The sequence below is a fragment of the Brachypodium distachyon genome, chromosome 4, assembly GCF_000005505.3.
Source record: "Brachypodium distachyon strain Bd21 chromosome 4, Brachypodium_distachyon_v3.0, whole genome shotgun sequence".
Lineage (NCBI taxonomy): Eukaryota > Viridiplantae > Streptophyta > Magnoliopsida > Poales > Poaceae > Brachypodium > Brachypodium distachyon.
The window spans coordinates 38,427,269-38,453,137 of NC_016134.3; the positions used below are offsets into that span (position 1 = coordinate 38,427,269).

General features: G+C 43.6%; 3 protein-coding genes and 3 long non-coding RNA genes across 16 annotated transcripts; 2 read left to right on the forward strand and 4 right to left on the reverse strand.

Annotated features, from left to right (window-relative positions):
• Positions 1–486: 486 nt before the first annotated feature.
• On the reverse strand, positions 487–9,230 carry LOC104585111 (tRNA pseudouridine(38/39) synthase-like). Of its 10 annotated transcripts, XM_024462850.1 has the most exons (8): positions 7,258–7,273; positions 7,035–7,106; positions 6,796–6,873; positions 6,510–6,601; positions 6,273–6,339; positions 5,947–6,037; positions 5,481–5,569; positions 5,378–5,398 (listed from the first exon to the last, which is right to left on the reverse strand). In XM_024462850.1, the coding sequence occupies exons 3-7, from the start codon at positions 6,845–6,847 to the stop codon at positions 5,560–5,562; spliced, it is 312 nt and encodes a 103-aa protein (XP_024318618.1). In that variant the 5' UTR covers positions 6,848–6,873; positions 7,035–7,106; positions 7,258–7,273; the 3' UTR covers positions 5,378–5,398; positions 5,481–5,559. The 10 variants fall into 10 exon arrangements, 7 of the variants coding, with proteins under 7 accessions (XP_024318617.1, XP_014757601.1, XP_014757600.1 ...); XM_024462849.1 differs by lacking the exons at positions 5,378–5,398; positions 5,947–6,037 and adding an exon at positions 487–765; XM_014902114.1 differs by lacking the exons at positions 5,947–6,037; positions 6,273–6,339; positions 6,510–6,601; ... (1 more) ...; positions 7,035–7,106; positions 7,258–7,273 and adding exons at positions 5,151–5,255; positions 7,291–7,360; positions 7,582–7,643; positions 8,781–9,230 and having other exon boundaries at positions 5,307–5,398.
• Positions 721–1,407, forward strand: LOC106866619. The gene is made up of 2 exons (XR_001407543.2): positions 721–863; positions 952–1,407. It is a non-coding gene; the product is annotated as an uncharacterized LOC106866619 (long non-coding RNA).
• On the reverse strand, positions 1,015–5,071 carry LOC112272341. The gene is made up of 6 exons (XR_002966001.1): positions 4,973–5,071; positions 4,540–4,599; positions 1,779–1,824; positions 1,486–1,556; positions 1,183–1,359; positions 1,015–1,106 (listed from the first exon to the last, which is right to left on the reverse strand). It is a non-coding gene; the product is annotated as an uncharacterized LOC112272341 (long non-coding RNA).
• A 3,913-nt stretch (positions 9,231–13,143) lies between the features above and the next one.
• Positions 13,144–15,325, reverse strand: LOC112268778. The gene is made up of 3 exons (XR_002960232.1): positions 15,246–15,325; positions 14,805–15,160; positions 13,144–13,563 (listed from the first exon to the last, which is right to left on the reverse strand). It is a non-coding gene; the product is annotated as an uncharacterized LOC112268778 (long non-coding RNA).
• Positions 15,326–16,621: 1,296 nt separating this feature from the next.
• Positions 16,622–22,791, forward strand: LOC100833218 (protein SCAI homolog). 2 transcript variants are annotated; one of them, XM_003578224.4, is made up of 9 exons: positions 16,627–17,278; positions 18,079–18,285; positions 18,403–18,642; positions 19,313–19,379; positions 19,467–19,610; positions 19,795–19,886; positions 20,522–20,695; positions 20,776–20,912; positions 22,089–22,791. In XM_003578224.4, the coding sequence occupies exons 1-9, from the start codon at positions 16,754–16,756 to the stop codon at positions 22,273–22,275; spliced, it is 1,773 nt and encodes a 590-aa protein (XP_003578272.3). In that variant the 5' UTR covers positions 16,627–16,753; the 3' UTR covers positions 22,276–22,791. The 2 variants fall into 2 exon arrangements, with proteins under 2 accessions (XP_010238254.2, XP_003578272.3); XM_010239952.3 differs by lacking the exons at positions 20,776–20,912; positions 22,089–22,791 and having other exon boundaries at positions 16,622–17,278; positions 19,795–19,890; positions 20,522–20,665.
• Positions 22,792–23,576: 785 nt separating this feature from the next.
• On the reverse strand, positions 23,577–25,143 carry LOC100840766 (peroxidase 17). The gene is made up of 3 exons (XM_003576588.4): positions 24,775–25,143; positions 24,474–24,665; positions 23,577–24,340 (listed from the first exon to the last, which is right to left on the reverse strand). Exons 1-3 carry the CDS (start codon positions 25,003–25,005, stop codon positions 23,720–23,722), a joined length of 1,044 nt encoding a protein of 347 aa, XP_003576636.1. The 5' UTR covers positions 25,006–25,143; the 3' UTR covers positions 23,577–23,719.
• Positions 25,144–25,869: the final 726 nt, after the last annotated feature.

Below are 25,869 nucleotides of genomic sequence, written 5' to 3' on the forward strand. Positions count from 1 at the left end.
GGCGTCGTTGGTCAGTGTTGGTCGGTCAATTTCGTTAAAATTACAATCAACGTGTCATTGTCTCTTATTTTCTTTTCCTCCTGCCTTATTCACGATTTCAATTGCAAAAATTCTACAGTTTAGATTTACCGGAAGTTATCGTACGGTCCAAATTTGTCACAACATAATACGAACAGTCATAAAATAAATCAATCTCGTTAGCATGAAATTCAAAATTCTTCGTATCCATCTCAGTATGGAAATCAATCCGAACCCAAACAAAAAATCTCGGTATCAATCTCAGTATGGAAATCAATCCAATCAAAAAATCAATGTCCAGACTTCCTCTCCACCGGCTATACGCTTTCCGTTGTTCCGTAGCATCGCAAGAGTTCTTTTGCTATCTTTGCTATTCCTTAGATCAGAGTCTCACCATTGGTAGACACACCCCATCGGCAGAAAAAACGCTTCCCATCAATCTCGGTACGTCCTCCCACCCCCACTTAATGAGGACACAAATCGATTAATCATGGAAAGAATCAATCAATCTCCAGAAATTCTCCACTCGCCCAGAATCAAAAGAATAACGTCCTGAAAATCCAACGAACAACGTCCTGAAAATCAATCTCACAGAAATTCTCCCCTCGCCCAGAATCATAAGAACAACGTCCTGAGTATCAGGCGCGCTTATCTCCACTCGACCTGCCTTCTTCCTAGCGGGATAGCAGTGCTTGACGTGTTGACGACCGCCATCACTGCTCCTCGCGAGCTCCAGGCGTCGACGACCTCGTTTTGTTCTCCCACCACCATGTCTAATCAACCACCACGGCTGTCGGGAAACGAAAATCAACCACCACGTGCTCAGCCATCCAGTTCGCCTCAAGGTACTTGCCACTATGAAAAGCATCTGGGTTAGCAATTATCTTTGTACAAATATATTAATCGATTTGTGATCGTTGGTACTCCGAGCAGCTTATTTGATGAATCAAATGATATCATAGAATTGCATCTGTAGTTCGCCAGAGAAATTATTACCGGGCATCGGAGATTCACAAAGACCGTGTCAGCCACAACCTTCTCGCCATTCCTGTTTCTTTGGCACCATATGATTATCCTTCTCGCCATTCCTGTAGGCTTTGCGCATATGCAATTTAAAGACTGAGGCACCAGATAGTCTACTAAAAGTGTGTGGAGAGCACGAACCTTGAGAAGATCGAAAACCTTCTCACAGATGTACTTCTGTCTGATTGTAGCACCCCTTTGATGTAATTTATCTGGATGAACACAGAGAGTTGCCTTCCTGTAGGCTTTCTTCACAGCAACAGTTGTAATGAGATCTGTAAGTGGCACTGGCTGCCAACCACTGTCAGGTCCAAGAATCTGCCAGGGAAAGAGAAGAGGCAAAATGATATTATTTTTAGTTCTGCATTCAATTGCCTATCTGCATAAAAATATTTACAAATGTGTGGCACTACAGTAAAAAGAGAAAAAGAATAGTGGGTATACCACACGCTCAGTGGTGCGTTGATGCCTCTCTATTCTCGCTTTATGACGTAAAGCCGACTCAGTCTCGACAACTACACCCAACAAAAACCATAAGCAGGAAACTAGAAGAGCAGCTGTTGTTGACTCACCAAGTCATGCAAGGAAAACGGTTTTTATTTTTAGAAACATAAATGCAAAACCCCTTAAATCACCATTCCATAAGAGAAATGGATACTAGGACTTCCATGCACTTCTCTTAATACAAAAGAATAATACTGCATGCATTTAATAAAATATTTGTGGAAAATAAGTACCTTTGCTAGCAGTGGCCCTTTGAAACTGATTGTCCTGTCGAATATCCTGCATCCAGAACAAGGATTTTTCAAACTATAAGCAAGGAAAAACGTTCAGGCCTTTTCTTGAGTTTGGGAAGAAAATACTTTTTCAACCAAATCAAGATTATGTGATTTGTGTCAATTTCCACATATAGACACCAGCTAGATAAAGTATTTTCTTAGAGTGTGATTGCTTTGCGAATTGAACGCTCACGTTGGATATACTTCCTTTGCGAATTGACAGCTCAGCATCCAACCCGAAGTACTCTCACAATTCAGGATGCAACACAGCGTGCAGAAATTTCAAATGGTAGCCATACTTTATTCGGTTATTAATGTTAGATATATGATTATCGTCTAAACTATTCCATACTGATTTTCAATGTACTGTGTAATTTCAGACGACGGTTTGCGGCTAGATGTTGGATTTACTAATCGCAGCCGAGCTGCCCTCGAGGATGTTACTAACATATATACTCAGCCCTCCAATTCCACACGAGGTACTTTCCATATTCTTAAAATAGGCTTCATTTGATGTCAATGTTTGCAAAATGATATGGTACATTGGATATACTTCCTTTCTTCGGTGATTAATTTCAAATTTTGTGCTGTGTATAACAATGTCAGGAAGCTCAAACATCACTGAATTTGGTTCATTCTCCACAGACATTAAGGGAAAAAAAATCAGGCTGGAAGGGAGCGAGACCAGGCACGCCGAGATAAGCAAGACCCGAGGAGAGGGAGGCCATCAATGCCCGTAGAAGGGAGCGACAAAGAGCATGCCGGGATAAACAAACGGCAGAGGAGAAGGAGGCCACCAATGCCCGCCGAAGGGAGCTAGACAGAGCTAGCCGGGATAAACAAACGCCAGAGGAGAAGGAGGCCAGCAGTGCCCGTAAAAGGGAGCTAGATAGAGCGAGACTGGCAGCTAGGAAATGCACCCCATGCCCCGAATCCATCACACTACCCTGCCCGGATCATTCTGCCAACGGCCTGGCGTCGAGCGCTCCAGCGTCGCATGCCTCCCAACCGGGGACGTCATCACCTGTGTTCGCCATCAGAACTGACGGTAATGACCGAAATTATGGCCTGCTTCTTTTCCTAGGACCCTTGGTTTGTTGTTCATGTACCCATATGACATTTCAAACGATTATTTGCACATAAATTACTGATTTCCTGGTTTGTGTACTATCCTTGCAGGCCTATTACTGATTTCAACGAGGTCACCCTTCATTTCATAAAGTGCATAAGAAACAAGCTCGAGAGAGCTTCTGAAAAAAAATAGGCTGTGGAGAACCATGAGCACCAGTGAATGTCGTGGACCTTCTTAAATTTACTCCTTTTGTAACTTGTTAGTCATGCTATATTGGCCTCTCTGTTTTCCGCGCAATGCCGTTAAACACTCCGATTTCACCAATAAATCGCCTTGGTAATTCTTATCTTATTAGCAATTTCTAACAATTTACTTTCTGGAAATATATGTGTCCAAAATTAATTGTTTCCTTGCCTGGTGTGGCTCTACTTGGAGTTTTCCTTTAATCAAGATTCCTCAAAGCCAAACCAAAGGTGAAGGCTGCATAAATATAACTCCCTTGTCATGTACTATGGTGCTATGCAATCTATAGTATACCAGTTTACTCCATTAAAAGTATCCACCAAAAGCTGGCATTATGTATGTGTCAAGAATAAATTACTTCCCACCAAAAGCTTTGGTCTGTTCATATAAGTGACCACAATAATTTTTCAGTTAAATTTCACCACCGAAATAAGCAACCAATTTCAGTAAACTGATATGTACAAACTGATATAATGGTCAGTGTTTAATCCATGGAATCTGTTTAGACGATGTGAAATTCAGAACAATGTAAACATTGCTTCATGCTAGCAAAATCTCACTCTCTTTGTGTGGCATGGAATCTCCTGTTTTACCTTCTTTTTTGAGACATTGTCTACCATTACTTTGTTGTTTCTGCTGCCCATCATTATTCTTAGCATGAACATTACTTACTCTGGTGTCCTTTATGGTTCAAGTTGGAGTGGTGTGACATGGGTACTGTCTATCTATGGTTGAAATACATTTTAGTTCCATGTTAAGAGCACTGCCATGTGATCTCCAATCATATTTTTAATATGAAGCATGTTCATATCTGAAAATAAATAGACATGCCAACAGCTGAACCATTATATTTTCAATCTGAAAGATGTTCAATTTCTCTCTGTCTTGATCAATCTGAAAATAAATAGACATTGTTCTGTACTGTTTTGAAAATACCATTATATATTAAGATATATTTTGAGCCTGTAAGTTTGGCTCTACTTGAGTTTTCCTGTATTCAGGAATCAAGAAAGCTTAGCCTAACCGGAAGGCTGCAACAATTAACCACATAAGTTCAGGTCCTAGCTGTCAATTTATGATTGGAGATCTGGACTGCTTTCACTGTTCCAATTGCTGCCCTTTCCCCATACATTTTTCGAGATGTCGAATGGGAGACCAAGTTCTATGATGCTTGGGAGACCAAGTTCTAACGACAAATGCATGTAAGAGAAATAGAAGATGAGAAGAAAATAACACAAGTAGAAAACCACCGAAGAATCAGGACCTAGCTGTCGTCATCTCTAAATTTAGCATGCTTGTGTTTTCACAGATATGGTAGTAAAGATGAACAATTCAACTCACAACAAAATAGCCCTGAAGCATGGATTCATATTGAGGTATTAAAACAGCAGAAATAATACTGACCTTCGCTGAGTGCAGCTAATAGTGAATATTTTTGTTTTCAAACTATCAATCCTGGTGAGCCTGTACACAAACCAGAAGTTAATTAAACAAAGTGCAAAGATACAATCACATGGGAAATAATATAGTTAAACATAATTTGTCGAATCAATATTTTGTTAGTTGGGTTCTAAAGATGCTAAGGTTTACTTTAAAAGAAGAAAAAATGAATTTCCTTATGGACTATAGAATCAGAATCATATCTTAGTTTAAAAAAAAAAGAATCATATATGTTATGAGACAAGACTTTTTAATTTTCTACTTGTGCAGTATAATTCAGATGCCAACTTCTAGGGAGAACTTCCTAAGTGGTACTCATACATGACTTAGATGGAGTGCAATTTACCTTGCACGATATGATCAGTACCATGACAGAAGATTGTAGAAATATGCCTACCTCTGTATCTTTTAGCTTAGCAAGAACAATCTGCAATGTTTCGCTCATACTTTACTCTCGATATGCTGGGAAGATAAGTAACTCTTCTAGAACATTTGCCTGGATAGCAGAATTATGAAGGTAGTTAGAATAAGCACACATGCTAAAGATATCCGGAAACAATTAAATATGCTTGCCTGTCTTCGCTGCCGTTGTACACGCAGTCTTTCTGTGGGGAAATCAAATTTGCCAACAGAACTTAAGAGTTTAATGATATGCAAGGCACATCAAGTTGTCCTTGCACCATCTTCAAACTACTCCGTCTTAAAGCTCTCTTAGACAGTGTATTTTGCACCATCTTCAAACTACTCCGTCTTAAAGCTCTCTTAGACAGTGTATCCATAGATTCTAACTCTAGCATATCTGTACAATATAACCCTAGCATCTCTGCACAAGTTACCCAGCTTCAGTAATAAGATGGAATATAATGTACAAATGGAAGAGATGGACAGATCTATAAAACACTTACGAGCAGGTAGAATATGCCAAGAAAAAAAGCAAACAAAGCAGCATCCGTGACCTCTGGGCAAAGATCCCCCATAGAGATGTTAAAATGACCTGCAAGAATAAACAGCCATCAGCAGAGCTTGATTTCAACAATCTTGCATTCATATGCACAAGCACACTGGAACAATGGCATTCATATGCACAAGGCTAGACATGCACTGGAAAAAACAAGTAGGGGTGCCGCGGCCTCCGGGGCAGGCGAGAACTGACCTCATAAAAGGCTGGGAAATATTCTGCATAACTATTACCCAAAAAAATAGTGAAGAACATCCATGACCACCATGAATGGCGTGGACCTTCTTAAAATTAGGCATTAAAGTATCACAACTCTTATTGTATTACTCCTTTTGTTACTTATTAGTTATGCTATAATATTGGATCACAACCTCTTACACTTGACCATACTAAAACAAAGAATTCAAGCTAACCTTGCAAGAAAGTCTGCTGCAACAGGACACCAACCTATTACACGTATATCTCGTGGAAGCATTCTGTTTAATACTTTCACATAATCAATCTCTGAAAGAATAAAAAAGAACAACTCTTAGTCTTGCAGAGGACGACCGACATCTGACTTAGAATGAGAAGAACTAAAACTAGGAAGAGAACATATTACATGGTATTGATAGGAGAAGATCAGGAAATCATCCCATTATCAAGGTAACAGTTTAATTAAGAATCAAACTTGATCATTGCATTATGTATTGCTTTCAATACTATGGAAACCTACAAGGACTAGAGGACAGAAACATACCAGATCTTTCATCTAATACATTCCCTCCTGGATCTTTCAAGTTCGACCGCAAATATAAGGAAATTACCTGCATGTTGCAACAGGAGTAAACATGTTGTCTCGGTTCCAAACTGCACTAATTTCTGCACAACTCTATAAGAACAATCTATCTCTGTACCTAAGACAACGTAAATAATAAATAGCAAAACTGTCAAACATAAATAATGAAGACATATTGATGAAATTTGAAATAAATACCAAGTTAATAGCAGATGCACTGGTGTCACCAAAGACTGCAGTCTTGTTCAGTGTAATGTTGCAAAGGCCACAAAGCTTTTCAACCTTGTTGCCTACAGAAATAAGCTAACATTTAAACAAGCTGCAATAGGACTTATAGAAAATTATCTCACGCAATTTAAAGCAAACAGATAGGTGCAAAGATTAGCTATACACTTGTAAACAGCTCTCTAACCTAATAGGTGCATAGATTAGCTATAAGACAGAACTTCAAACAATTTGTAGGTGAAAAATAGGAGGAGCATACCTAGAAACAGCATCAACAACATCAGGATACTTCCCAGTACTCCGTTCAGCATTCCGACTATAAATCTCTACTCCATACCTAGAAACAGCATCAACAACATTAGGATGTAGATCAATTTAAACAAGCAACCTTAATTCTGCCGTACTAAACAGTGAGAAGCTTCCACTTGGAATAACTTCAATCCGTGAACTCCGACGAGGGAACCCAGATGGACGGAATGTCCCACTCCGCTTACGTACCAGTGACACCCATTTCTCAAATGTCTGGGCTGGTGTTGAGATTTCACCACCACCAAACAACAAGGAAACCACCTGTTCACATAAGAAGAAACTTAGAAAGTCCAGACGAATGGTAAACTCAGGGATTGCTCAGTAACGATACTTTGAAAGGAAAAGATGGTATATATCATATAAAAACATGGTATATATAAAAAAAAATACTCAGCTAATTTGTTGAAGTCACCTTTTCTTTTCTGATGAATTTGCACCCTTCTACTGGACCGATACTTTGAAAGACTTCGTGGAGTAGTGAATCCGTAACTTGCAGATGGATGTTGCCAACATACCTATTCAGAATATCAACGAAAGAATGTGCATCTTTATGTTACAACAAACAGAAGAAAATTTGATCCAAATCATCAAGAGATCCGAAGAAAAAGTTCAGTTTGAGTTTGCTATTTGAGCCCATGTTTACAGACAAGTATTTATTTACATAAATTAACAATTCTCCTAGTAAAGCAGTAATTAGGCCATAAGGTTACCAAAAGCAATAAGTAACAAGACTTACACGCTGCGGCATGTGCTTGAATCAAACCCAAATGGCAGGTTTTCGCTAACAATGGGCTCTATCTGCAAAAATACTGTTGATAAATTAGGTAATTTCGATGAATATTTAATCCAGAAAGGCAGTGTGTAAAACATGTAGCACATTATATCATGCAAACTAGACAAATTAAATAGCAACGCACAGCAATAAAACTCATCTAATTTCACGGCATGAATAATAGAACTACTAATCAAAATCAACAAGAAAGAGCAGATTACGTACGGTGCTGTGCTCTTCTTGTGTTTGTTTGTTGAGGTCGGTGACAAGTCCGGTGGCGTCGATGTTCACGCTAGCTGCAGCTGCAGCCTTGACTACTTCCTGAGCAGCGGCCAGTGCATGCGCTTGCGCCTGTGCAGCAGCAGTTGCCTGGGCTTGGAGTTGGGCAGCCTGCTGCTGTGCTTGGAGTTGTGCCTGAGCCGCGGGATCTCCGAGGTCGTCGGCCATTGGTGATGAAGATGCCGACGAAACAGAGACGTGAAGAAGCGAGCAGTCGCGTGAGAACGCTCCCCAAAAACCTTATCGACCGTCTCCCGGGCAGGATCTCGAAGGTCGGGGTTCCGAGGCCTGCTCTCCCGGCGATCTGTGCACACAGTCGACGGGATGGAGCAGCAGTTGCCAACGAACAACGAGATTGGATCGTGGGCGTGACGGCTAGGGTTGTGGCGTCGTTCGTCCGGAGGTCGGGGTAATCTTATTATATAGGCACGCATGCGGACTTCGGTTCGGTTTAGGAAACCAAAATCGACTCCGCAATTATCGGGATTTATTACGCGTCCGCAACGGATTCCGACTGCCAAAAAGATAAGCACGTCCCGGAGGAGCGCGCGTAGAAATTTCCCTTACTCACTTGCTCAAGAGGTGAGAACCAACATACCTTATATATTGGTCCAACTCCCCCTAAACTAGCAATGTGGGACTATTCCCACTTCCTCATCCCACTACATGAATGGGCTTTTGAGATTTTTCAGGAATTAATTTCAGATTGGGCCTTGGGCCTAACCCAAAATTCCAACAAATACAAGTGTCACGACATAGATATAGCTCTAAGATCTTTAAAAGGAAATAGGAGGCAAAAAAGTCATTAAAAAATGTAAATCATATATCAGAACCAAAAATAGCATGAAACCATATGAATGCCATAAGGTGTGAAAGAACAATACCACGATGGCCATAACACTTAATATCTCCTGCTCCTCGACCATGACCGCCGTCATCGCGTCTCGTTCCACTAGCTGCCATGTGGCATGCTCTAGGGCGAGACCAACAGGCGTTGACGAGTCAGTCAGCACCAGTGGCGGCGCGAGGTCGACGCGGACCGGAAGCGCCCCATGCTCTGACCGATGGGCCGGCGGCGCAGGGTGTACTGGAGGAGACCGGGGGATAGGAAACAGGAGGGAGGCCGCCGAGGACTGAGGACCGAGACCGGGAAGTCGGGACGGAGCTCCTGGACGGCCGAGCCGACGGAATCGACGGTTGCGCTGGCCAGTCAAGTCGACGACGGCGGCACGCCCCGACACAAAGGGTGAGTGGGGGCTGTGGCAGGAGCACGCCGGCAGGGAGGGTGGATGAAATCCTGGACGAGACAATGAGGGAGGTGTGAGCGAGCTCAGAGGGTGAGTGAGTGGGTGAGACCGTGAGTACAGGTTTATTTCTATTTTTTATTTTTTTTCCGTACGTCTCACCTATTCTTTAATTGTTGCTAATGTTGTGTTTTTCGTCAAAATAATTCATGCTAATTTTGCTAAATACAGACCATAATTAAAATAATTTTAATGAGGTTGGATGTATTAATTTTTACGCAGAAAAAACATGATAGCCCGTAGTTTGCTACTCATAAATACGGATTCCTATTTAAGGTACATGTATTACAATTATATTTAGACATTTTCGCTCTTGTCAATTTTGAAATGATATATTCCTTCCGTCCCAGATTAAGCGACTCAAATTTGTCTAAAAATGGATGTATCTATCTGTTAGAATAATCTTGTTGTATGAGTCCGTTTAGGATTGGTCTGTCCTGAGTTCGAGTACTAGCACTAGTACGAGTCTAATTACCTTTGCACATTAAGTCCTAGTCCTATTAGGATTAGGTGATTTTGGGTGTATATATAGATGCACCAGGGTCAGCTTTTGTAACGTGGGATTTGAGATATTGAGAAGAAATAAAAAGAGAGGCACGACAGGTGCCTCTGGCCAAATAAATTCTCGATCGTGTACGTCTTCATGTAACTGATCTTTGGGCAAACCCAACATTTGGTATCAGAGTGAGGTCCAAGATTTGAAGACGTGCTTGCCCTGGGGAGGCGATGTGCTAGCGCCTCGGGGCGGGCAACGGTGGCGGAGCGGCGTCCGTGGATTGAAGCGATCAATCGGCGGAGTGGAGTGCAATGGATTGGATCGAGTTGTCATTGTGGTGGACCGATCTCCTAGTAACGGGAGATCATCCTGATCGTCGGAAAGTACTCGACATCGGGTCAAGCTGCATATGTACGTCCAGGTCAGCGTCTGTGAGTCGTGGTTGTGTCCAAGTGCTCGTCTGTGTGGGACTCTGTTGCAGCGGAAGTACGTAACGGTCGAAGGGCTGTCCGGTGAGGTGTATCACTGAGGGCGAAGACGTGCGTGCAGACAAGGTGGCGGGTGTCATCTGTGTGTCTCGATGAGAAGACGGAAGCTCAAGCGTATAGTGGGGAGATGTACCAATGAAGGTGAGTCTCTTCAATGAGGACATGTCTCTACGTGGAGCTATGGGTTTAGCTAGCACATATTGCGCTAGGTGTGGACGGTGTAGTCCATGCGGGAGCTAGCGTGACTGGGAGTCTGGATCATACGTTGAGTGTAGTCGACAAGTCATGAAGCTGCGGAGAGTCAAGTTCAGGGGGAGCACGAAGAGACGGCAAGTCAAGATTAGGGGGAGATTGTTAGAATAATCTTGTTGTATGAGTCCGTTTAGGATTGGTCCGTCCTGAGTTCGAGTAGTAGCACTAGTACGAGTCTAATTAGCTTTGCACTTAAGTCCTAGTCCTATTAGGATTAGGTGATTTTCGTTGTATATATTGATGCACCAGGGTCAGCTTTTGTAACGTGAGATTTGGGATATTGAGAAGAAATAAAAAGAGAGACACGACAGGTGCCTCTGGCCAAATAAATTCCCGATCATGTGCGTCTTCACGTGACTGATCTTTGGGCAAACCCAACACTATGTACTAAAATACGTCTGGATATATGTAATCTTTCGGCACTTAATATGGGACGGAGGGCGCATATGTTATCCCAAGTTTGTATCAACTAAATGTAGTTTTTCGATGGACATGTCTATATCTCAAACGGTTAATTTCTAAACAAAATGCTTAAATATCAGTCAATAGTATCGGAGCCATGGGATTACTATTTGTAAGCCATCCCTACTCTCTACTCTTCATCTTCAGTCCAAAATCTTACAGTATGATTCAGATCCAACGGCTAAGCATGCAATCAACTTATCTCTAAATAAAAATCATATGACCAAAACCGTGTGGTCTTATCTCATGCGACTGTTTTGTAAGTAAAAACCTTAAATCTCTGTGAAGCATCAGAGACATTGGATTAACGTCTACATAACATCCCCCACTTCCTCCTCAGGACACTTGATGCCATTCGATTAACGTCCAACAGACAAGCACGTCAACTTATCTCTATGGTGACTTCTCAGCAAAAATCATCAGAAAAAATGAATAGTTACGTATGTATTTCATATTATTATTATTATTATTATTATTATTATTATTATTATTACATGACTCATGATGACTTCATTCTTTTAATTTATTTTTATTTTATTAATTACTTTTTATTATATTTGCATGCGGTGAGGTAGGGATATAAAAATTGTACACGAGTTTGTTAATCCGTAGCAACCTGCGGCACTCCACTAGTATTATTGCAAGTCTTTTATGGGTGATGGCGACGGGATCACGGGAGGAGCGACGCTGCGTTTTTTCTCACGATGGGGCGAGATGCGAACGATCGCAGTTTTGGGCCTGATGGGCTTCCTCCGGTCAGGCCTACAGTGATTACCAGGAAAAAACAGTTGCACGTCAAAAGTCTAAACTGCCCCTGATAATCAACGTTCCACTGCTCCTTTCTTACCTTAGTATCAAAAGGTACCGTAAAAAACCTTTTATTGCCCTTCCATGCATTTTTTATACTCTTGTTTTTATCACCATCACAAAATCAATATTGGCATTCGGATCTATTAAAATGGATGGTTCACAAAGATTTAAAGGTATTGTAAAAGACCTCAATCGTTATGGTTCTCACGAAATTTCGGCCCAGGCCCATATGGGCTAGCAAGCCGTCGGGCGTCCCTACTCCCTCGTGGTCCTCTCGTCTCTCGAAACCGAGCGAATAGTTCTCGTTCTCGTTCCTCATCCTGCGCCAAATGAGGAACGGAGTTGGCGGGCGGCGGTGATTGGAGCAGGAAATCCCGGAAGGTGCGTCCTAAGGCATCGGGTAGGTGGTGCCGTCGGCCTGATGTTTTGGTGCAGGGCGGCGGTGATTGGAGCAGGGACCCGGAGCCCTCGACGGGGCGGGCAAGCCCCAGCGATAGTGGCGGCGCAGCAGGGGGCAGATGTGGGGAGCGGCAACGTCGGGCGGGCGCAGCTGCGGCGCGTCCATGGACGTCGAGAAGGCACCCCCACCCCAGGCTGCACGTTTTGCTTTGAATAAGATGTATAGAATTACTGTAAATCGGATGTGAATGTTATCCTTTGCCTGCTCTGCTCTCAGGCCTGAATAAAGTAAAGTAAACAAATCTCTGCACCTCCACCAAACAAGATCAGAGAATACAAACTGCAGTCCTTTAATGATGAAATGGTTTGTTTACTTCACAAGAGTGCAAAGCATGCGGCCCAGGTGCAGAAATAAGAGCTAACTGGATATGCCATTTCAGACCAACTATTGCTGATTTCATTTTCCTAGCCTAACTTCGCAAGAGCTCGAAAATTTAATTACATGGACAAAATTGCTACTTCCTCTGTTTCCAAATTTTTGTCGTGGTTTTAATCCAAATTTCAACTAAAACCACGACAATAATTTAGGAAAAGAGGAAGTACTAACGACAATGTACAGGAGACAGCCTGGTAGTTAACTATACAATAAGACTTCACACTGTTAACTGATGAAATATACAAGCATGAAGGACTGGCCATGACACAATGTGTGAGAAGTTTCCGAAGTTTTCAGATCTCATTGAAAATGTAAACAGAAGAAAATGGGAAGGAGGATGATATGAACCATCAAGCTATGGACGAACAATGTATGAGATCAACGGCCGCACAAAGCTCGACCAAAAGCATGCCAACACACAGTGTTACAGATCTTGACATCTTATCGACGTTCCCAACCTTAGAAACTGAAAAACGTTAGGCTTAGTGTTGTACTGTTCAAACGCAATGCTACCCTAGAAGTATCATCTCAACTCTAAACTCAACAAGTGCTCTCATGAAAAATTACAGACAGCAACGTAAGAGCTGACAAAGAGCCAGATCTCGTCTTTCTCAAAGAAAGAGAAAAGAAGATTAAGGTCTCATCTGTAGGGTACAACAATCCCAACTTGGCAACCGTTACACATTCTCATAACAGCTTCAATCATATTACTGTAAAATATGTTTTCTTAGAGCAGTTTCACGCAAAACACGAAAACTACAAAAAAAATCCTACAACTGCAGTGCAACAACAGATTAACTCAAGGTACACATTTTGCATACGATTCTACATTCTAGCAAATGGATTTCCTGGGGATGAAGTGGTATCAAAATTTCACATCTTGTCCCCATAGGCTTCGTCTACACCACTCCCTTGGCAGAGGCATTTTCTCAAAAGCTCAAATGGGAGCATCAACTTCATTACAAACAATCGACCTGGATGGGCACAGAACAACCGATTTATACATCCCGACGGCCACACCTATAATTCAGACAATGGAAGGAGGTAAGAACTTTATGAAGTAAAAAATACAGCATAGTATATCATAATATGCTGACCATGGAAAATATTCAGAGTAAGTAATATATCCCTCTGACACAAATTCTGGAATCCAAACCATGGTAATAGTTTTATAAAGATAATACACTGGAGCTACTAGAAGATTTTTCAATTTCATGATCTGCACTAAATATACAGTGTACAGAGTTAGCTGAGCATAATTTACATACAAAGCAGTATCATGATAAGTTGATAAAAGAAAGAGTAAAATACACCACTAGTCTATGAACTCGGAAAAAATGAACACTTTAGTCCACGAACTCAAAAAACGCACACTTAAACCCCTAAACTGGGACTATTGTGTCACTTTAGTCCAAAAACGATTTGCCGAGGCTTAAACACGCTATGTGGCCACCACGCCGGCTTCGGCGACCCCTTCACCTATGTCCTCTCGTCAAAGTTGAGCGTTGCGGACTTGATAGCAACCTTAGGCGAGGCGGCGGCGGCAACGACATGGTTCTCAGGGCCCCAGGATCCCCGTCTGGGCACGGCCGCCTTGCCCCTCACGGGCGGCTCAGGCATGGTGATTTTGCAAAAAGAATCCTAAGAAAATCGAGTAGCAGCCCGCGGTCCTGGCCGAAGCTGACATGGCGGCCACATGGTGTGTTTAAGCCTCGCCAAACCGTTTTTGGACTAAAGTGACACGGTAGTCCTAGTTTAGGAGTTTAAGCGTGCGTTTTCCGAGTTCGTGGACTAAAGTGTTCATTCTTGCTCTGTTCATGTACTAGTGGTGTATTTTACTCTAAAAGAAAATAAAGAGCTGTGCTAAAAGGAACTAAGGTTTGAACTAGTGTGAAAATGTAGAACGAACGTCTTGTGTCATCAACCTTTTATGGCTTCAATACAGGCCCTAAACCCAATGGCAGTGCTTGGTGTCACACCCTCTGAGGTCAAAGCAACATACTATATGCTACATATCCATGTAACCCATTATATACATAGAAGGGGCCTTTGTTTTGCCAAATCCTGCGATGTCATCACAGCTACAGTGCAGCTCACCACTGCCTACACCCACTTCCATTCCCTTAGTTCCCACTTCCCCCAGTCAATCTTATTCCAACCCATTTGGGTAGTAACAGCAATAGTCTACACAAGAACCATCTCAATACTGCCAATGGCTAAAATTCAGAGAATATCATTACATAAGCTGAACCTTCAAGTACCTGAAGAAATAATTAGGAGCAGACCATACAGTAATTAACAATCTTGTTATAAGGATTCTGCTGTATCCATGTGTGAAGCAGGGCGGGGGAGGCGCCAGGCTCCGCCGGTGGCACCCGCTGAAGAGGGCGGTGACGGTGACAGCGACGGGCCAGCTCCGTGGCACCGGCTGAAGGGGGCTGCGACGGCGACGGGACGGCGCGGCACCGCTTACACCGGACGAAGGGGGCGGCGGCGGCTGAGAGGGGGCGGTGACGGCGACGGGATCACGGGAAGAGCGACGCTGCGTTTTTTTCTCACGATGGGCGAGATGCGAACGATCGCAGTTTTGGGCCTGATGGGCTTCCTCCGGTCAGGCCTACAGTGATTTCCAGGAAAAAACAGTTGCACGTCAAAAGTCTAAACTACCCCTGATAATTAACGTTCCACTACTCCTTTCTTACCTCAGTATAAAAGGTACCGTAAAAAACTTTTTTTGGTTGGGCTTGAGGCCTGAGGCAGCCCAGTGCATCAGAGCAGGTGTATATTGTACGGAGTAGTATGTCTTTGTTATATACTGGAGCAGTTAAGAAGTGAGAGGCAGGTGTGCCAGTTGGAATATGCGGCCAGGAAACTGCTATTCCTTGGCCAAACTCTGCCGATACATAAAACTGATGGCCAAGCGAATAAACAAAAGGAACGACCGACGACAAAAAACGGCGCCATCGTCTCAACTTCTCCGCTTAGTTTCAACCAGTGAGTCGCAATCCACCAGACATCACCCGCCCAAGAGCGACACTTAGCTCAATTTTCATGCCCATCGCTGAATAAAAATATGGAAAGCTGCGGCGATCATCTTAAAATCTTTTTTCACAGTTTCAACCAGCATTTCGTGGCAACTCAAGTTAGGGATTAGTTGGGGCTGGCTGAGCTCAACCCAAGTTCGTGGCAAGATACCAACTCGGTGCGGGAGTGATGGAATTCCAACATCTTGGAAGTTGGCATGAGAAAGAAGGAAGGTGATTACTTCTATTGTCATGTTGGTCATTTGGGAGCTTTGGAACGAAAGAAACGCTAGGATCTTCCGTAACACCTCGATCATGCCGCCTATTATCTTCTGCAAGATCAAAATGAAGCTCATAATTGGGTATTTGCGGGCGCTAAGCATACGAGTAGTATTATGCCGGAAAAATAGGCTTTTGTTGTTTTTTTTTCTTTTCCGAACTCATTATTTAATGAGACGAGGCAAACTTTTTACCTCCGTTTTAAAAAAGAAAAGAGTTTCAACCAGCCATGCGTTGCAATCCATCCGGGATTCGACATCCACGGTTCCACTCATCTACCCACCCGAGAGCGATGCGATGCTGAATTTACAGCGGATTTTGCTTTTTTGAGATTTGTTTACAGCTGAATTTCACGCCCCCTTCCTTATCTCCTTTGATTGTCGTCGTTGTCACCTCTCAAACGAAGAAGATTCATACCGAATCTAAGTCGGGGAGACTAAATACGTCTGACAAAACTAGTCGCAAGTCAATTCTCTGTGCTTTTGGACCCAAGTTGCTGTTTTTTTCTGTATATTTTCCGCGGTGATTTCAAGCAACGAGACTTGTTGCACGGTGCCCCCACTGACTTGTAGTCGTAGTGGAAAAACTAATTGCGTAGACTGTGGTGTGTTGTGAACGGTGAGACGATGAAGAGGAAGCCATTAAACAAAGCCTGAATCATTGACCCATAAGAGCCCAATTAAGCACCCAAATCACAGCGCTTTACTCCAGTTCTCGCCCCGTACCGTACTCCTCGACGGACTGCTTTTATGATTTTATCTCTTCCCGAACAAACTCCCCTTTTATTACTCTCTCTCTCCACCACCGTCACCATCTCACCACCCCCTCCTCCCATTCGCCGCCCAAATCGACAGACGGAAGATAGGGAGAGGGAGCTCGTCTCCCCACTCCTTCTCTCGTCGCCGGCGATGACCGACGGCGAGGGCTCCGGCGAGTACAGGGAGTTCAAGGCGCTGGTGGAGGCGGCGGACCGGAAGTTCGCGCGGGCGCGGGACCTGCCGCTATACGGCGGCGGCGACCACCACAGCCGGAAGGCCTTCAAGGCGTACACGCGCCTGTGGCGGCTGCAGCAGGAGCGGCGCCGGGAGCTCGTCGCCGCGGGGCTCCGCCGGTGGGAGATCGGCGAGGTGGCCTCGCGGATCGGCCAGCTCTACTACGCGCGCTACCTCCGCACGGCCGAGCCGCGGTCCCTCGTCGGTGCCTACGTGTTCTACGAGGCCATCTATAGCCGCGGCTACTTCGCTGCCTCCGCGGCGGGAGGCGGTGGAGCAGGGAGCGGCGGGAAGCACCAGGGCCTCCTGATCCGGTACAAGGAGCTGCGTTTCATCGCCCGCTTCCTCGTCGTGGCCATGCTCATGCGGCGAGCCGAGGCGGTGGACCACCTCGTTGGCCGCCTCCGCTCGCTCCTCGACGAAACCAAGTCGGCATACCCCGTAAGAAGCTTACTTCTCTTGCTGTTCCTTTTCTGAATTGGGATGCCTGAGTTAAATAATTCTGGGCGTTTAAATTCTTTTTTGGGTTATAACTTCGGGTGGGAGGATATGATTGCCCTCTTCACTGGCGAACAAATAAATGTGTGTTTGTTTCTTCGGAAGTTGAGCCTTCGTTACTTGTTTTGACACAAGGGATGCACAGTGCTGTTTGTTCCAGAAATATTTATCGAGTTAGGAATTTTGAGCTGGGTTGCTATTCAACATAGTAATTTTTCTTTGTGCAATTCAGTTCGAGTTAGTGCCGTCAGTCCTTTTAACTTGTGTGTAGTAGTGTTTTCGCCCTTAGGATTTACTCAGAATATATTGATTACATGCAGATGGTGGTTGGATTTTACCATATATTCTTAATTAGAGGCATAAGATAGGTTTGGTCTCACAATTGGAGGTCTAAATTAGTGCAATTTTACAGAGTAATATTTTACTGCTATTTTGCAAGCACTGTGCATATTAGGACCATAAACAATATATCGTTCGCTAAGTGCTCAACTGATGAACTGACAACTTGAATATGAGTTGCATCTTTTCAAGCGTGATGAATAATGGATATTTTATTCATATGCTACATGGAAGCTTGGCATTGTAGAACTTAACATGGTGAACTTTGTTTCTGTTTTGCCCACTTATTTACCCCAACTAGATTCCCCTATTATCTATTTCAATAAACCAGGACATTGTAAAGCCTGTTTTGCTTATCATTTAATTCTTTCCATGAAACTACATTGTGACCTTGTCCTTCTTAGAAAACGAACTTCAAGGAATGGAAACAAGTGCTTCAAGAACTTGGGAGATTCTTGAAAGCTGATGGAGCATACAAGGGAGCGAGATCACTGAGATATGACAACTTGTTTGATTCTTATGCATCAAACCTGGCATCTATAGCAAGATTCCATTCAAAAAGAGTACTGAAACTGAAGGAAGCTGTATTGACAAGTTATCGCCGAAATGAGGTTATTCATATATCCCTTTATCAACAAATTTTCTATTTCTTTACTTTTCGCTTGTTTTGAATACTATGCTGATCTGTTGAAAACATCCCTCACAGAATGTCACTGTATGTAACACAGGTCAAGTTCACGGAGCTAACTTTGGACACTTTCAGAATGCTGCAGTGTTTAGAATGGGAGCCTACCGGGTCTTATCAGATAGCTGTTAAAGAACTTACAGAAAATGGCACTATGAGTGATCAGAGTGGACCCTCTGGTCTGATTGATATTCACCTTTCTACAGAAATCTCTGATGGAAGTCTTCCTTCAAATCCTCAGAAAGCAATCTTATACCACCCCTCGGTCTCTCATCTTCTAGCGGTAGGCAGCTTCTCAAAATTATTTCCATTGCCTTTTCAAGTTCAAGTTTTGAGTAACTGTAGGAGGCACAAGAAATGCTGGTACAATAACATATACTTTTAGTTGGAAATTTTTAGCTCTGAGATGTTGCAGTTTACTTACCACTGTTGTTTGCTGTAATCCATTGAGACATAACTAATATTGAAATTCATACGATTTAACAATGTCATACAAGTGTATACTTCTTCCTCTTAGAAGAACAGGTTGAAGAAGAATTCGATATCCTAATTTTGAATACTGGCAGTCCCAAATAGCACGTTTACTGGGAATAATTGGCCCACAGTACACCAATAGTATTGCCTTTAGAACACATCTCCTTGTAAATAGGCATAATTATGTTCTGCGTTAATAGAAGCAGAATTGAATATCAAAGTTTTGAGCACAGGCCTGCAAAATTGGCAAATTGCACACGGAGACGTTTAGACATTCCTGCTAACAATACTGCTTTTTAGGGCACATCTTGTAGGTAATATATGAGAGTCATATGTTACTAGATCTTGTGGAGATGCTTACTTCTTGAGTCACATGGACAGAGATAACATATATTTTTGATCCATACTGTGCTTTTCTCTCTTTTTGTCATCAGAATCTTCAGAGTCTCGAATAATAAGTTCATGAATCATGATTGCAGGTTCTTGCGACAATCTGTGATGAGCTTTCCCAAGATAGCATTTTACTCATCTATATATCAGCATCAGGTTTCCTCTTTATCTGGCATTCTAATTTATGTTGCACTCTTGTATTGATTAGGTTTAACCTTCTAACTTCCACTATTATCCTCCCAGGTTCTGCTGACCAGAATCCTTGTCAAAAGTATGCATCTAGCTCCTCATCACGTGCAAAGCCTACTGCTGCTTTTTGCACTGATAAGCCAAATCCACACACCGCTTCAGATAATCATCTATGGCTTGGTCCTCGTGGTAGTGGAGGTAAGGTCCTGCGTTCTCATATGACTATGTTCTGGAACTATACCTCACGGCAATGTTAATTATGAGTTAAGCTCACTTTTTATGGGTTGTTAGATTGGTGACTAGACTGATGAAATAGTATGCTGTTTTCCGTGAGGATGAATATACTGCATTTTCTCATGCTAACAGGATGTCATTTTGCCAGGTCCAAACATTCTTTATCCAGAAGATCTGATTCCATTTACAAGATACCCACTTTTCCTTGTAATTGACAGTGAAAATAGCCATGCATTCAAGGCAGGTTTGTCAGAACTTAATCTTTGCTTGGTAGAAGAAAAAATATTACCATGAGGCCTGAGCATTCAGTTGTTTTTACCTTGCCACCAAATTATATGTACCATTTTTTCTCCTTGTAGTTCATATTATGGTTTAAACTTTATTGAATTCATCGTGTCTGAAGGAGTGAGATCGAACATTTTCATTTCGTTTGAGCTCACAGATTTCAAAGTGTCCTTGATGTTTAAACCACTGAAAAATGTGTTAGGTGGTTATCAGCCTGTGAACTGGTCATCACTGATGAATGGTGATAAAGGCTGATGTGTAACATATGGTGTGATCTTGTTGGGAGTGAACTCAGAATTATGAAAACTCTCTCCCTTAACACTTTATAGGGATGGAAAGCTATATATAGCCTAGCCATACCTTCTTTCAGACAGAAAACAGTCAAACACCCAAACTTACCCGTTGACTATGTATTCTGGTAATAAGTTTCTCGATTGGTTTCTCTACATAACTTATTTTCTTGTAGAATCAGTATTACAGTTGATAATGAATTGTTGTCTTAATTTCTTGAAGTGGTTCTTTCTCCATTTTGTTATGATAGTAAACCAGAATAAATTTCTCTGAGTGTCATTTGCTTGTACAATTGCCAGGCCATACATAATGCAGAGAAGGGAGAGCCAGCCGCCTTACTTCTTTCTCCTAGGATAGTACCAGCCATGCCTGGTGCAGACTCTATGGGTAATGGAAGCCAATTTACATACTTCCTGACTGCTCCGATGCAAGCCTTCTGCCAACTAGCTGGGATAACCTCCGACATTGACAGCGTATGTTCTTTTATTTCGCTAGTTGAATGTTCCTGAAATATTTATTTCTGTGGTCTGATCTTGTGGGGCGTGGTATTCAGGATACATATGCTAATGCAGAAAACATACTTTTCTCTGCTATGGAACAATACGAAGAAACCCTCTGCACATCTGTTGGACTGAACAATGTCTGGGGACAAATTTTACCAGATCCATTTCTGAGGCGCCTAATTCTCAGGTAAATCTATCCATATCTTCCATCCATACTCGATGTACTGGAGTGTCTCTGCCAGTTACATTTTAGTATAGCAATATAACATGGAAAATTATCCTTAAGCATGAACTAATTGTTCATGTGTTTGCATACATTCTATCTTGATGGTATAAAAATGATATTTGCATTGAAAATTCATCACACCGTCACAAATTTAAGGAAGTTAAGTTGGGCAACTGTGACCAAAGTATGGAAATACTCACTCCGTTTCTTTTTACTTGTACATGCGGTTTTCTAGAGACATAATAAGCTAGGGAGACGAATTGCTACTTGGCCTCCATATTCCCATGCACTTAGTTGCAACATTCATTCAATCTTCTCCAATCTCTCCCCAGCCCCACCTCCCCTCATCCAATAGGATGGTAGCATTAAAATTGTTTCCCAGGAAAAGAGTGGAATGATTAATTAGGCTTTGGGAGTCCAAAAAATCCAAATGTACCTATAAAAGACTCAATTGGTGGTGGTGATCCGTCACTTTCGGACTGCGTCACTTGTTTTTACATCACTTGTTGATTTGGCATAAATCATTGAGATGAAAACAATGAATATGGATGACATGATCTAAGATAATAAATTAATAATAGTAAAGCATTCTTTTTAAAAATGTTTTTTAGTCTGTAAAAGCACACGGGTATTGTGCTAGTTTTGACAAAACTTGCAAGAGCTGCATGTACAAGTAAAAAAAACGAATGTGGTAATATAATTTGATCTCTTTGCTAGAAAGTGGCTTGTTCATTTGTAGTTCTTCCTTCAAATTGCGCCAGTTGCTTGCACAGTACTCCCTTTGCATCTAGTTTCTACTTATTTTCTGGATTTCAAAATTGCGGTGTTGCTAGACTAGGAACACCGAGGCTTGGAGTTGATGTGTCTAGGTTTGTGTAGGGACTTGGGAACAATTATAGAATACCAGTGGGGCCAACTAGTTTCAATCCTGGCAATATGATTGCCTAGCTGGATAAATTATGTTGCATATCATATGTTTTCTCAATATTATGTTTCTCAAGATCTCTGTCGGTTTTGTATGTCTCGAACATTATTTAGATTCAGTTGTACTCCGTATATTTGTAGTGCATTTAATTTTCCTGAACCCTAGATAGCTGATTTTATAGACGAAATGTTAATACTCTTATCCATTGTCAGGTTTATTTTCTGTCGAGCTGTGCTCTTCTATTTTCATCCTGAGGAACATGTTGAACATCTACCGACCTGCTTACCTAGTCTTCCAGAGTCGGTTTCTCCAAAAGCTAAAGCCATCAAGACTCCCATCCTTCTGCTTGCAGAAAACCTTGTTGTCAGCAACCGGTTTCATTTCGGCAACAAGGCATGATGGTCAAGGGCAATAACACAGGCTTTCTGTAGATACCTCCTCGGTAAATATGGTGCAGCTATTTGTTGATTGTTTAGCATTTATACAGCCAACGGAGGATGACCCAGTGTCAGCGAGCTAGCCGTCTGCAGCCTGGGTGGGGTAAATGATGATCATGCATAATTTTGTCTGCTGCTTATCTCCGTTGAGCATTTGTAAAAGTTTGTTTAGGTGTTACTTTCCTTTGCCCTAGGCAGTGTAGGGTTCCTCTTGTGTCATGAGAGGACGGTGTGTAAGCTGGAAGAGGCCTTTTTTTAGTACTCTAGAAGGCAGATTGTTTTGTAGGTTTAGTTTAATATTTTGAAAGTATTTTTAGTTCCATCTTTTGCATTAGTTTCATGTGCCTCGTGCTCCCAATGTTTGTAATTGGTGTTTGGTTTCCTTGAAGAACTCCGTCTATACCTGTTAAACTTGTCAGCTCTCTTTTTTTTTGTCCATGGGAGATTAGATGATATGCTCTGGATTAGTTTGGCAATTGATATGTGCCCCATATTAGTTTGCTTTTGGTTATTCGCTACATTTTTCCTGGACTCCTCTATGATTTGCCTTTTTGTGTGTTTAAATTTATTTGCTGTTTCCTGTGCAACAAAAGGCCATGCGAAATGACCCAAATACACCTGCGACAATCTTGATTGTTTTTTCTATGATTGAAAGCTTCAGCCCTGATCCAAGGGCCTCTTTGAGAATTTTAAATCTGACAAGGAGGCCTCGTGAGTTATGAGTTGAGTTGAACCGAGTCGAGCCTTTAAGGCTGGCTTGATAGCTAGCCCTAGTTCGAATTTTAAATCCAAGAGCCTCGTGAGTCGTGAGTGAGTTGCATGCCGCTCTCGTCAAGTAAAGTAACCGACAAGGAGGCAAACAAAGGCAGGCGATCGGGACACGTGGCTACTGGCTTTGCCGTGGGTCAGGCCTGCGGCGAAGACTTGACCCTTTGTCATTGGCCAGGCCTCTGTCTTTGTCGTTGCCCAACGGAATGCTCTCGGCAATGTCTTGAGTGAGATTGAGCCTTACCTAAGCTACAAACACGAGTCTGACTTCAAGCCAATAGTTTTGAAGACTTGTTACTCTTGATGATGGGTATCACCTAAATGTCTAGAAATCTCTTGAGAGCCTCCAACTGTGTGGAGCTGCCTCAAGAAGAAGTGAGAAGGTTGGAGATTGCCTCCGAAAGAAAAGATCTATCATTTGTGATTGAGCCATAGACTACTTTGTGTCCTAAGCTCCAGGAGGAGGATCAAGGCTAAGACAGAAACCAGTTAACCTTTGCAGAGCCAACCATGAACCAAACCTTGATGCAGCAGAGGCATTGAAGTCTCTATTATTCCTCAACAATTAGCAATAATCGGTAGTTAGATCTGAAACCTTTATTATATGTACGCACTTCTGACCTCTCAGACCTCGGTGATCAGAAGTGCACACCCCGGGATGTCACGTCCTGCTTCTCCATCGCACGCGGCGAACCGTTGGCGACGCGACAGTTCCGCCGTATCTCTCCCTTGTTGGGGTTCTGGAGCTCGCCCATCTTGATCATCCCTTCAGCGAAGGCCCTGAAGAAGGCATTCTGGTCCTTGCTGAACCGTCCCACGAGCCGCCGGGTCCTAGCGTTGTCGGAGAAGAGCGTCTGGTCAGAGTTCAAGAACCCTCGACGGCGGACGAGGTCCTTGAAGTAATGATTGTCGAAGGCGACGGGAGTGGCGTCCATGCCGACGGTGACGTTCTCGTCGCCGCCCTTGGGGCAGAGCGCGGTCATCCTGGCGCGATAGGCCCGGTCCATGTGGGGGTCCGGCCGGCCGGAGCCCGACTGGTTGTAGAGGCGGGTGACGACGGAGAAGCAGCGGGCCTTGCCGATGGAGTGCGAGCCCGAGAGCGCGACGAGGTCTTTTACGGTGAGGTTGTATCCGGCGAAGAGGCGGATGAGCGCGCTGGCGTTGGCGCGCGGGCTCGGCATGATGTCGTCGGAGGCCTTCCGGCTCGCCGTCAGGCTGTCCTCGCGCCCGAGCCTCACGTCCCACTGGGGTCCACCCGTCTGTGTGAAAAGAGAAAAAAAAAAGAGTCAGAGCCAGTCAAACCAAATCAACTAGGAGTCCTTTTTTTACAGCTGGAGTACTACTTCAACTTATTACACGTTGGTCAGATAAAACAAAGAGGTAGACGTATACCAGCAAAACGGCGTCGCGGGCGGCCATGACGATGATGTCGGCGCAGGAGACGACGCCGGGGCAGTGCTTCTCCAGCGCGTCCTTGATCTGGTCGACGACCTCGAACGACCGGATCGAGTTGATGTTAGACAGCGACTCCTTTTCCCCCGCCATCGTCGGCGTCGCGTCCATCAGCACCGACCCGTCGCATCCCTTGGAGAAAACGATCCAACAGAGGAGAATCCATGAGAGACCACGCAGCGCAACTTCACGACTACTCCGTGATGGAATAGAACCACGTGAGAATCGGGTATATACTCACGTTGACGAAGCAGTCATGGAACTGGAGGCGCATGACGGAGGCGACGCCGCGAGGCTCGCGGGCGAGCGCGCGGGCCATGACGCCGCGGACGGTCTCCTCGGCGCCGGGGCAAGTCTTGCCGTAGTACCCGGCCTTCAGCTCCTTCACGGCCCCGTCGGCGGGGCATACGAACGCGAGCGACACGGCAAAGGCGAGGAGCAAGCTGACGCGGCCATGGGGGCCGAGCGCCATGGTGTGTGTGACGGCAGGGCAGAACAGAACGCACACCACTGACTGACACGCAGTGAGATGGGGCTCAGATTCGGCTCTGCTATGAGGAGAGACAGCGTAGTACTCCCTCCGGCCCTTTTCACTGGGCGCTTAATTCAAATCCCGCAGTCCATCCATACAAGGTGTGGTACCCTTTTGTCAGACTCCTCTCGAAAATACCCTCGGCCTGGTGACTTGAGTTGCTGCATGCATTAAATATTATCAGCCCATGTGACCAATCACTGCATGCAAGTATTGCTGTGGCCAATGTGGTTGGTCCAAGCCAGATTAAAAAAGCTAGCATGCTGGGCTAAAAGAGGAATTTTACAAGGCAGCAAACGCGTTGTTTTCAGCTCCTTGATATGTGTGCAAATACTAGGACGCCTCATATAGGCGGACGGAGGGAGTACCGTACTGCAGTAGTACGACCCCGTGAGAGGGCCCGCCTTGTATTCATAGGCAGGGCGATCCGGGAAACCAGGTAATGAAATTGGACTATAGGACATGCATGATTTTTCGGGTTTTAGAGCTCATTAAATGCGACCAAATTTTTGGCACAGTCACACGAGGGCACCACCAAAATTTGCCAAAGAGAAAGTTGCTAGGTGATTTGCTACACGAAGAGCTCAACAACCTCTTCTAAGTATATCATTCAACAATGCTCTCGTGTGGACAATGCTGACTCCAAACATGTGGTATACTTCACAATTCCTGTGAAACGCTCGAACAGATACATGCTGTGTCGAATCACAGACCACATATATGTTGGGAACAGGGACAGCAATAAAGAAAATCACAATCCCCTCAACTTGCAATGAATTTTGAGAATAGATTCAACCAACAAGT

Coding starts and splice junctions, on each gene's coding strand:
- LOC104585111 (XM_024462848.1), bottom strand. CDS start 8,834: ATGACGGCGGTCATGGTCGAGGAGCAGGAGATATTAAGTGTTATGGCC. Junction 7,361..7,581: donor TCAAGCACATGCCGCAGCGT/GTAAGTCTTGTT, acceptor TATTCTGAATAG/GTATGTTGGCAACATCCATC. Junction 7,107..7,257: donor AATTCATCAGAAAAGAAAAG/GTGACTTCAACA, acceptor TTATGTGAACAG/GTGGTTTCCTTGTTGTTTGG.
- LOC100833218 (XM_003578224.4), top strand. CDS start 16,754: ATGACCGACGGCGAGGGCTCCGGCGAGTACAGGGAGTTCAAGGCGCTG. Junction 18,286..18,402: donor CAAGTTATCGCCGAAATGAG/GTTATTCATATA, acceptor TATGTAACACAG/GTCAAGTTCACGGAGCTAAC. Junction 18,643..19,312: donor CGGTCTCTCATCTTCTAGCG/GTAGGCAGCTTC, acceptor TCATGATTGCAG/GTTCTTGCGACAATCTGTGA.
- LOC100840766 (XM_003576588.4), bottom strand. CDS start 25,005: ATGGCGCTCGGCCCCCATGGCCGCGTCAGCTTGCTCCTCGCCTTTGCC. Junction 24,666..24,774: donor TCCATGACTGCTTCGTCAAC/GTGAGTATATAC, acceptor GTTTTCTCCAAG/GGATGCGACGGGTCGGTGCT. Junction 24,341..24,473: donor CCCGCGACGCCGTTTTGCTG/GTATACGTCTAC, acceptor CTTTTCACACAG/ACGGGTGGACCCCAGTGGGA.